Raw genomic sequence first — 12,316 nt, forward strand, 5'->3', positions numbered from 1 at the left:
ATATTAAAAAAGTACAGGTTTTGAAATTATATCTTAAATTCTGTTTCAAAAATCCCGTATCAGCAGAAAATTATCAGCTCTAAACTAATTTTCCACTAAAGTACAAATGCTTAAAAATACATACTGCAATAATACTTTTATAAAAGAAATTAGTCAATATTAAGTGGCATCAACTATAATACTCTTGTGATGTAAGAGCTGTCAATCTACACCAAATAATATGTTTTATTATGAAAAACTATGTAATTGTCTGGCTTACTACAGTGCCCTTAAGTGTTACTACCAAAAGCATACCCAAACCAAAAATGAATATGTAAATTTGTTTGCATTTAAAATTAACATTACTAAGTACCCTAATTTTCAGTTGCATTTTCTGTGAATTTATTTGATATACAGTAACTTGAATTATACATATAGAAAAAGAACATAAACAAGTCTCAAACAATTATGCTGTAGTAATCTGGTCCATAACAGAAGCTTGAGGTGTATACAGGAAATATAATTAGAAAAAAATTGGTTATGGATGTTTAACACGTTTAATAAAAATGTTATTTAAAAAGTTACTAGTTAGTGCTTTAAAGCACCTTCCAGTGTTTTTACAAATAGAATCAAAACAGTATGAGGCAACTAAAGTTCAGAAAATGTATGAGTCTTGTCCACAGAAACTTATACCACATCAAAAGTCCTGTTTTTTCCACTTTAGTATACAACACGGTGATAAGTAGTAGCCATAAGCAATGAAAAATGCAAAGGCAACCTAAAGTATAAATAAATTTCCCAACTCTTAGATTACTATAGCCCTACAGAGACTGGACCCAGAAACAGGAATTTCTCATAAGTAATCCCAATAAACATTCAGCCCCTAAGGCTAATTACCTGTTGTTCTTATCAGAGAGAGAAAAACCCATTTTCAGTTTATAGAACATGTAACAGGTATTTAATACTCTTTTTGCTGCCATGAATAAACTAAAAGCAAGAGAAAAGCCTGGCATCTGTGCTTACATTTTGTGTTCGTCATTGTTCTGATCCATAACATTTTTATTGCAGGAACTAAAACTACCCCTAAGGAAAGCAGTCTTGCAGACTCTTCCCTAATGAGGATAATTATCAGTAATGATCAGACTTTACCTCAGAGTGGGAGAAATCAGCTAAGAGGAACTAGATGTTCCTCTCAAGTGGTGACAGTGGTTAACAACTTCTCCTGAACCTGGGAAAATCAGAACTGAGATAATGGCCAGCCAGGCTATACTTGTAACCAGGACTCTTATAACTATGCGTACTACTGTCCCCATGCCCTAACTCTTCCTCTATTTAAACCTAATGATCAAATCTGTACTCCAAAGATGGCTGAGGATGAATGAAGATGCCGTCTTTCCATGGCATCATTCCATATAATCTCTTCTTTCTCTACCACATGTCACATAATCTCTTTCTCTTCCTGTCACTTTCACTATGTTCTCTTCTCGCCTGATTCTTCTCATACAGGCTGCAAGGACTGAAATAGATCAGTAGGGCTAAATTTCTGACAATAATACCATGTCATCTTAAGCATATCACATAATATCAACTCAAAGTTAAAAGAAAAATAGAGGGCTACTGTTTTAAACTAACTAGCACATACTCAGAAGAGAGCACTGAACTCTGCTTTGATTATTTTTATTTTTCCTTAAACTATGAACAAACTCTTTCTTGGCTCCTTCTTGTTATGTAGGTCTCTACTGAAAACACACTTTCTAAGAGGCATTCTTGAATGCCTCTTAGACCATTTAGAGTTATGCAGCTATCCAGTTCATTAATTTAGTATCACCATGCTTTACTGAACTCAAAGTAGTAGATTGTTTTCTACCCCGGCCCCAAATCGTCAACAACAGATATAAACTACAGGAAAACTAGACATCTAATCTGTAAGTATATCCCAAGTCTCTAAAACAGGAGGAGGAGGCATGTAAAAGGTGTGTAACAAATGTCTGGTGAATAAATAACTACACAATATATGCTGTGTGGTTAAAAAGATACAAACTTACCTAAGTTGAGGTTCCCTGAGATTCGATAGTATTTCCATTCCATGAAGATAAGAATAAATAGTATTTAAGTCCTGTGGAACAGAAAGGTTTTTATATTACTTCTCACGTTGGCATTTAAAAAAAGCAATGATGACACACAATTCTGATTGTAAACACAATTTTACTACAGAGCTCTATTAACTATGGAAGAGTCACAGAACTCTCTGAATTACAAAAAACTGGAAAGGTAAGGAGGACTTCCTTTCTACACTCATGGCCAATGGCCACTATTAACCATGATGGGCAAACATATCCACCTGTTAAAAGCTTACTAAGTTGACACTGAAGATTTTTAAGTTTTCCAAATGGATAGATTAAAAAAATACAGCAAATGAAATAGGTCTGTAAAATATCAGATAAACTTGTTGATAAAGCAAATTATATTATCAAAGATGGTCATAAAGTTATTTCTCATGCTACATCCTCTTGTGCAACAGAACCTTGGCAGTCCTCCATCAAAAACTGGTACCTATGTGCTTTCCTGGGTTGGATTTGTAACTTTCTCTAACCAACAGAACGTGACAGAAAGGCTGCATAACTTCTGAGATTCAAATACAGTGAGACTACCAACATGGTAAAGATATCTAAGCTAGTCCTCTTGGGTGCTGGTCTTCCAGGGTTGGGGAAGGCCATGTGTGACAATGCAATTGTGTATGAGTGAAGGCTTGGAGGCTCTGCGAACTAGCAACTCTGGGAACTAGCAAGCTACAGCTATAGCTCCAACACCACCAAACAAAGTCAAAGAAAGGAGTTGTCTTGGCTGCCCTCCCCCAAAAAACTACTGAAAATAAATAGAATAACAAGAAGTACAGAGACAAACAAGAGGAAATAAACAAATGAGGCGGTTCATATGATTACCCTATCTTACTGCCTGGTGGCATTTTGAATTGATCTGAGGGAGTAGGAAGTGGCTAGAACTTACAGAGCAGGAGGTGAAGGAAAGGGCACTACTCAAACAATGGGTTCCACAAAGCCAGAGAAAATCTCTTTGGAGTCTTGAGTAGGCATTAATTAACACACCTAAATATCTAACGGTTTTAAAAAAAAAAATCTCGGGGCTGGGGATATAGCCTAGTGGCAAGAGTGCCTGCCTCGGTATACCCGAGGCCCTAGGTTCGATTCCCCAGCACCACATATACAGAAAACGGCCAGAAGTGGCGCTGTGGCTCAAGTGGCAGAGTGCTAGCCTTGAGCGGGAAGAAGCCAGGGACAGTGCTCAGGCCCTGAGTCCAAGGCCCAGGACTGGCCAAAAAAAAAAAAAAAAATCTCCTGAAAGAGCAGGGTGTGGCAGTGCATGTACATAATCCCAGCATTAAAGAGGTAGAAGCAGGAAGATTCTAAAAAGGCTAGCCCAGGCTACCTAAGGAGTTTGAAGCCAGCTTGAGCTACCCCAAAACAAAAGCACAAACCAATGGCTCATGTCTGTAATCCTAGCTACTCAGGAGGCTGAGATTGAGGATTGCAGTTCAAAGACAGCACAGGAAGGAAAGTCTACTATACTTTTATTTCCAATCAACCACCATAAGCCAGAAGTAGAGCAGAGACTCAAGTGGTAGAGTGTAAACCCTGAGCAAAGAAGCTCCTAGGTCCTGAGTTCAACCCACAATCATGTAGACAGGAGAGGGCCCCAGAAAAAAAGGCCAAATGTCAATGGTGCTAGATTAGATGGAACAAGGGCCAAAATTTCCAGAGACAGAAAGAGCTCCTGTTCTCATCAGTCAGACTGTAAAACACCATTCTTCCTGGGCTATTTAGAATGCTTTGGATTCAAGAGAGGGGCAGAATTAATGCCAAGCTAAATAGTAATCTAGTGCTAGACAACATAGCTCAAAGCAAGATCCAAAAGTTGGCTTCCAAGTTACTAAAAGCTCTTTCAACAGTTACACTTCCAAACTGCTTCCAAGTTACTTGCATCAAAAATATCTCTCTCTAGCAACCTCAAGACAAAATTCACAGTTTGGAGTATCAAATCAAATACTACTCTGGATGTAAAGACACAGGAAAAAAAAAAGCCAGACTTAGAAGGAAAATAAATCAAAACCGACTATCCAAGTACAGTAATATACCCCTATAATACCTGAGGTAGGAGGATCAAAGTCTAGCTAAACTGGGCTACATATAAAGACCTCCCAACAAACAAAAAATGAATAATAAAGACTCAATACAAGACAATAGATTAGCAGAAAGACATTTCAAGGTGTGTGTGTGTGTGTGTGTGTGTTCTTATACCCAAGATGGCACAAACAAGAGTAAACATGTAAGAGGCATTAAAAAAAAATCAGGGCTGAAGGTGTTAACTCAAGAGACAGAATGGTTGCCTGGTTTACACGAGGCCATGGGTTAAATTGCGAGTAAGAAAGAGAAGAGAAAGAAGGAACAAAGATACTATTGAAGATAAAAACAATGCACGAGAAGAAAAATACACTGGATAAGACTAGCAACACAGCAGAATGGTGTAAGACTACTAAAGACAAAGAAAAAGAAATTAGAAAAAGAATGAAACATACAAAAAGACCAAATATGAACACAGTACCCATGACCTACAAGCCAATCTTGTTCAATCTAACACAATTAGCCACAAGTTGAGGGACAAAACAGAAAACGTTTTAGAATGGTAACACCTTCCAAATCTGATGAAAACTATAATCCCACATATCCATGAAGCTCAAAAGCCTCAAGCACAAGAAATCAGAGGAAGAACAGGTGGAGTGGCTCTTATCTATAATCTCAGATACTTGGGAGGCAGAGAGCAGGAGTATGGTTCAAACCCGTCCTGGCAAAATGTTAGCAAGATCCTCATCTCAACCAACAGAAATGAGTATGGTTAGCCTCCAACTGTTGTCTCAATTATGTGGAAGGCATAGTTAAGAGGTTCTAGGCCTGCCCAAGCAAAAAGTACAAAACTCAATCTGATGGGGGGGGGGGAGGTAAAGGGAGGGGGGAGACAGAGCAAAAATGAGGGAGGAGGTAACAAGTTGAACAAGAAATGTACTGCCTTACATATGAAACTCTAACCCCTCTATACTTCACTTTGACAATAAGGGGAAAAAAAACAAAAAACACCTCAATATGAAAAGAAGCAAAACAGGGCTGGGGAATTGGCTCAAATAGAGTACTTGCCTGGTTTCACATTATAACCAAATTGCTTTAAAATAGGTGATTATAAAAAAGCATCAGAGAAGGAAAATAAATTACATAATGAGAAACAAGAATTAAAATTACAACAGACTTGTCAAAAATAACCCAATCTAGAAGATGCTGAAAATAACATCGTTAAAGATTGGCGTGTGGTGGTGGTGGGGGAGGATTGTGTGTGCGAAGATAATGGTGACACTACTAATCTAAAATTCTATTCCTAGTAATAATACCCTTCAACGTAAAACATTTTCAGATAAGGGATAGCAAATTTTAATCACCAGCAGACCTGCTCTTAAAAAAAAGTTAAGTTCTTCACAACCAGTGGTACTCACTAGACACTGTTGAAAATGAACTATATAACTTGTGGGTGGGGATGGGAGGGACAAACTGGGAGAGAGCAAGGGAAGCGGGACATTGCCTGAGAAGAAATACATCATCATCTTTATAATTACAATAAATATATTTTAAAGAGTCCTTTATAAAGGAAGGAAACAATACAAGATGGAAATCCAGATCTAAACAAAGGAATGAAGAGAGTTGGGAAAGGCAAACTAGATAGGCAAAAAAAAAAAAAAAAAAAAAAAAGCTTCAGTTACCTGTTGTTTAATAGCAGATTATTTTAAGATATGTCCTTGCTAGGCACTGGTGGCTCATGCCTGAAATCCTACTCAGGAGGCTGGAATCTGAGGATCATAGTCTGGGCAAGAAAGTCTGTGAAGAGTATTTTTGGGGGGGCTGGGAATGTGGCTTAGTGGTAGAATGCTTGCCTAGCATGCATGAAGCCCTGGGTTCCATTCCTCAGCACCACATAAACAGAAAAGGCCAGAAGTGGCTCTGTGGCTCAAGTGGTAGAGTGCTCGCCTTGAGCAAAAAGCAGCCAGGGACAGTGCTCAGGTCCTGAGTTCCAAGCCCCAGGACTGGAAAAAAAAACAACAACAAAAAAACCCAAAAGGCATTACTGGGGATTGGACCCAGATACTTGTATATGTGTATATGTGGTCTGGTCAAGGCTGGCCCATGCAATAGCACTAGACCCTATCTGAAGAACAAGCTCAAGTAAAAAGGGCTGGAAACATGGCTCAAGTGGCAGTGCACTTGAGTTCAAATTCTAGTACTGCCCAAAAGAAAAACAAAAAGCCACTCAGATGCACACAAAACTGAGAAGGGTCACCATAATATAAGTAACTGTACTTCAGAAAGTGAAGATCTTGGAAAATTTTACACTTTATAAATTCAGAGTGTTCAACATTTTCATGTACATGAACACTACTTTTACATGAGTCAATGGTGTGATGATACATTTCATGAAGCCAAGTTTGCATACACATAATGAATTAGAATTCTCTTTATGCAATTTAGTAATAGAAATGATGCAAACATAAATACATAGCATAATACAAAGCACAGTAATTTATTTTAAAATAACAAGAATAAAGAAAATTGCTAATTTTTAAAAAGGAAAAAACTTATAAAGAAAATGCAACATGTGAAAGTATGTTGCCAAGATAGATAATGGGTGATTGCATGAAAATAGTCTGTAAGAACTCTCCAACTTTTGAGACCATGAGATGTACTTTGAGTCCTGAGTTACATTGGATTAGCTGCTTCTTTTTCTTTTAGGACATGCTCTTCTTGGAGAATATTTTACTTCATGGCATTGCTCTTTTAAAAAAAAAAAACAACTTCCACGATTTGATATACACTTACATAAACTATTTCACTTTCCTATCTTCTGTGCCATGCTTCTACACAGTTTTTGGATAAGCAGAAATAAATACATTCCAAATGTACTTGTATACAGACCACAAATTTGGCAGAAAGAATATTGGTGCTCAAATAGTAACACTTGTGTAAATGTCTTCTTATCCTACTATACACATTATGATGTTCAAACCAGACAGTAACTTGGCTGGCTCCTTCAGGCAAATGCTATTTTAATTCATTAAAAGCCCCTGGAATCTCATCAGCAGGAAGAAATGAGATTCCAATGGGGACATTTTGCTTGGTTGGTTTTTTTTGAGACACAGTCTTGCTAAGTAGCTCAGGTTAGACCAGAATTTATAATCCTCCTTTCTCAGCCTTTTGAGAGCTGGGATTATAAGCATGGCATTTGCCATTATACCAAGCTTGAAACAAGCTTTTAAACTGAAGTTTTTCTTATTGCCTTATGTGGCCAATCCTTTCACCTAAAATTTCCAACAAGTAAATTGGAATGAAAAGGCAACATCCATCTATTTATTTAGTACTTAAGTTTGAACTTAGGGCCTCATAATAAGGGCTCTAACTTAAACCATGCTCCATCCTTCTTCAGTTTTTTAGACAGGATCTCATGATTTTGTCCTGGCCACTTCAGACCTGTCTCCTGTGTAACTAAGGTTACAAGTTTGAGTCACCATGCCCAGCTCTACTGAATTAACTTTTATAAACTTTTATAAACTTTCATCACATCTAACCTGTCATGGCTCTGGAACTCAAATGGTATCTATTTTCTTCTGTAAAGTCCACCAAACTTGCCTTTTTTTTTTCTTTTACAAGTCCTGGGGCTTGGACTCGGGGCCTGAGCACTGTCCCCGGCTTCTTTTTACTCAAGGCTAGCGCTCTACCACTTGAGCCACAGCTCCACTTCCGGCCTTTCCTGTTTATGTGGTGCTGCGGAAATGAATCCAAGGCTTCATGCATGCAAGTAAGGTGAGCACTCTACCGCTAAGCCATATTCCCAGCCCTAAACTTTCAATTAAGTGCTTATAAAGTATTTCATCTCCTCTAACCATCAATATTTACGTTAGAATTTTCTCCATGCAAGTGGAGTGTTATTTCTTCCCAATCTACTTTTGTCACTTTTCTTGACGAACTACATGAAGATTTCCAAAACAATGGCTAGCCAAGGTGTGCCCACATTCAGTCAGCCCTATTTCTGAACTTCACATCCATTAATTCAACCAACTGTAGATCAAAGTATTTAAGAGACCTTCAGAAAGAAAATGTGTCTGTAAATCTATACAGCCTTTTCCCCCTTTTCCATTATTTTCTATGAGAGGTAAGGAATCTTTTTTTCTTGCCAAGGCCATCTGGATAGTTTATAACATCACTTATGAGCCATACAAAATTACCTCTCCAGGCAGACAGTTATGAAGAGCCGGGGATAAGCAAAGAAGCATACATGTACCAAATAATTTTGCAGGCCTTATTAAGCCCACAGACCAGAGGTTCCCTACCCCTGTTGTATAGTCTTATTATATAGCATTTACATATCATCAGTAATCCAGAGATACTTTTGATGTGCACAAGAGGCTATTGTTTGAAAATGCAAGCAGTTAACTGTAGTCCTGGAACCAATCCTTTATACTACAAACACAGTTGCCTGGGCTGTAGCCTCTTAGCTAGAGGTCATTATAACCCAGGCAGGTATGCACAGAATGCCTATCCTATGGAAAGGTGCATGTAATTCTTCACACCAAGACAATTTTTAGTGGCAAACTCTAACAAAAGTTACATGACAGCAACAGACCAGAACTTCCATAAGTGGACCTAATAGTTGAGAGTGGCCTAGCATTAAAGATCACTACAATTTTCTGAGATTCTCAGCTAAATTTATGTCATACAATTTCTTCTACTTTCATTTTAATGTGGGAGAATATCTTCAGTTCATCACTAATAATGTCACTCAATGCCTGACAAAGAACTAGAAAGTAACTTCTCAGTTTTAAAGTCTAGGTAAGAATATCACTCATGATATTTTGAGGTTGACTTTAGTTTTAGTTTTACTTTTTAAAAAATTCTCTGCCTGAAAGGAAACTGATGAAATTTATCACTCAAGTTTCTAGAATCTCTTCAAGTATCTGAAAGTTCATCTCATTATTCACCTGAAATCCCTTTACTGCAGATGGACACTGTGGCCATGTGAACATGAAATTCCTTTCCCCACAACATCCTAACATTGACTGCATGAATACAAATTAATATAGCTGTATTATTCCTATCCAGAGTTGAATAACTATAAATGACGAGATAGAAAACTGTCTTATGAGACATGTGTTTCTTGCGACAACTATTTAACTCTGCATTTATAGCATGAACAAGTATACAGATAATAAGTAAATGAATGCCTGTGATTATGTTCCTATAAAATTTTAGTAACTTAGGCACTAGTGGCTCATGTTTGTAATCCTAGCTACTCTGGAGAATGAGATCTGAGTAACAAGGTTCAAAGCCAGCCTAGGCATGAAAGTTTATAAAATTCTTACCGCCAATTAACCAACAAAAAAACAAACAGTGGAAATGTAATTCAAATGGTAGATTATCAGCCTTGAGCAAAAAAACAACTGGGAATATGAGGCCCTCCCTCATTCAAGCCCCAGTACCACCTCCACCCCGATACTAATTTATTAACAAAAATAACTGGAAGGCTAATTCAGTCCTCAGACAATATTTCACAAAAATCTTTGAAATATCTGGTCAAAAATATCTACCAATTAAGATAAGCCATAAATGTACTCTGATCTGGAGAATATCTAGCTTATGAATTTTGGTAAAAGATCTACCTCCCCCCCCATGGAAACTGAAAACACCCAATTTTTCTTCCCTTTCTTTTCCTTCCTTTCTCATTATTTGTTTACGTGTGTGTGTGTGTGTGTGTGTGTGTGTGTGTGTGTGTGTGTTTGAATTCAGAGTCTCCCACTTGATAAACAGGCATGGTGCCATTTTCTTTGCATTGGATAGTTTCAAGAAAAGGTCTTGCTTTATGCCCAGGCTGGACTGGACTACAATCCTCCTATTTGTGCTTCCCTTTTGTCACTGGGATCAAAGGCATGCACCGCTATACTCAACCCCTGATTCAGGTAAGTTCTATAAACCTTTATAACTGGACTGGTGTCAAGCCACAATCCCCCAATCTCCAAACAGTTAGAACTGCAGGTTTGAGCCATCACAGCTGGGCAGACTTTCTTTTATCCAACGATTTACTATCCATCAGATAAATCACTGCTAAACTCTTAATCTAAAGCTAATGATATCAGCTCGGTGGCAGTGTCTCACACTTGTAATCTAAGGTACATAGGAGGCCAAGATCCAGAGGATTGTAGTTCAAAGCGAGCCTGAGCAGAAAAGTCTGTAAGCTTCAATCTCCAAAAAACAGTCTGTTTGGAGGCTCACGTGATAGAGTACCAGCTGACTGAGCACACAAACTGAGTATGTATGGGGAACCCAAACTTGAATATCAGCAAACAAGACAGAAGGAAGAAAGGCAGGAGAGCAGCAGCAGCAGCAAGTAATACCAAGAAACCTACTTTGGCAGCTAGTGATAGCAGCAAAGTCTGCCAACATATGCAGCATGTAGTACAGATGGCCAGTACTGCAAGCTGTGGGATCGCTGTACAGTGCTAGTAGTAACTTTAACAGATTAGTGACAGAAAAGAATGGGTCATAGTTACACAGCCAAGACTATTTCTTCAGTACTCCAGGCTATTTTGTAGCTCCCCAAAAGTCCTTTAATAAATTCTTTTGAACAGAATTCAATTTCGTTGAATGTAAGTAGCAACCGGGAACCAGCATGATCATAAACACTTGAAAACTTAAGTAAAAACAAAAAAAAAAAGCAAATTCTCAGGCCCCACTTCCAAATCTCTGGGAATATGGCACAGAAATCAGTGGTTTAATAAGTCCTACTAGAGGTTCCCATGCACTAAAGTCTGAAAGACATGTTTTTGTATAGGTAGACTATGTTGTTCTGGATTTGAGGAATGGAAATTATTACTAGTAAATTCTATGCCTTTCAATTTACCATAAAATGCTAAGTCTTCAAAAAAAAAAAAAAGCCAAACAAAACACCTTTCTAGATGGGTGACTGACTCATGCCTGTAATCCTAGCTACTGAAGAGGCTGAGATCTGAGGATTGTAGCTCTAAGCCAGCCCAGGTGGGAAAGTCTGTGAGTCTCTTACCTCCACATAACAACTAAAAAAGCACTGGCTCAAGTGGCAGAGCACTATCCTTGAGCCAAAAAGCTCAAGAACAGCACTCAGGCCCTTCCTACAGCTAAGATATTTGTAGGAACAATCTGATTCTCTCGTATATCACGTGGAGTGGGTGTGGTATTCAATTTACACAGGACAGCAAGGAGCTGTTGGCAAGGTAACATTAGGCTTAGAAAAGGGTTTGTTCAAATTCTGAGACAGGCCTGAAGTACTGCATTATATAAGGTTCTTGATGTGTTTTAAATCAATAAAATCTATTAAAAGCCTTCTCAGCCACTCCAAAAAAGAGAAAGGAAAAGAAAGAACCCTGACAGAGACAGACTGAAAGTCTTGTTAGTCACAAATTTAAACAGGGGAAGGGATAAAGTGCTTGGAAACTACACTGCGGAGCCCCCAAAAGGTAAGTCATGAGGAAAATAGAAAATTAACCATCTGGGCTATGACGATATCCCACATCAGTAACGTCTGTTTCTATAACTACAATCATAAAGCCCTGAAGAAATTATACAGATATAGTAGTACAATTATCAGGCCAAGATTAGGAACAAAATAATGGACTTCACCTGAGCAATAAGAAAGGCAAGGGGGCTGGGGATATAGCCTAGTGGCAAGAGTGCCTGCCTCGGATACACGAGGCCCTAGGTTCGATTCCCCAGCACCACATATACAGAAAACGGCCAGAAGCGGCGCTGTGGCTCAAGTGGCAGAGTGCTAGCCTTGAGCGGGAAGAAGCCAGGGACAGTGCTCAGGCCCTGAGTCCAAGGCCCAGGACTGGCCAAAAAAAAAAAAAAAGAAAAGAAAAGAAAGGCAAGGAAGTGGTACTCAAAACAGCCCATGCTCTATGTAACATCTCAGTCAACAACTGACCACATATACAATGACAGCTTGTAAGATGATAATGAAGATGAAAGATTCCTACTGCCTGATTACCTTACAGCTGTAGCAGTGTTGTAGTGCAATATATTATGGCGATATTTGCAATGATTCTAGAGTAAACACACCTACAGTGCTGCCAGTTATATAAAAGTACAGCACATACAATAATGACTCTTACCAACTGAGGTATATACTATGCTTTTTATTGGTATTTTAAAGTTCACTTCTCCTTACATTATATATAGATAGATTTTTTTTTTTTTTTGCC

At 38.3% G+C, this 12,316-nt stretch overlaps 1 protein-coding gene across 2 annotated transcripts in view; it reads right to left on the reverse strand.

Annotated features, from left to right (window-relative positions):
• Positions 1 to 12,316, reverse strand: part of Rapgef6 (Rap guanine nucleotide exchange factor 6) — a 137,801-nt gene that overhangs the window by 111,130 nt on the left and 14,355 nt on the right. For both annotated transcript variants that reach the window (XM_048334011.1, XM_048334012.1), the window contains one exon: positions 2,025 to 2,095. In XM_048334011.1, the coding sequence (XP_048189968.1) occupies positions 2,025 to 2,095 (71 nt within the window). The remainder of the gene's footprint in view (positions 1 to 2,024; positions 2,096 to 12,316) is intronic.

Source organism: Perognathus longimembris, chromosome 25 (genome assembly GCF_023159225.1).
Source record: "Perognathus longimembris pacificus isolate PPM17 chromosome 25, ASM2315922v1, whole genome shotgun sequence".
Classification (NCBI taxonomy): domain Eukaryota; kingdom Metazoa; phylum Chordata; class Mammalia; order Rodentia; family Heteromyidae; genus Perognathus; species Perognathus longimembris.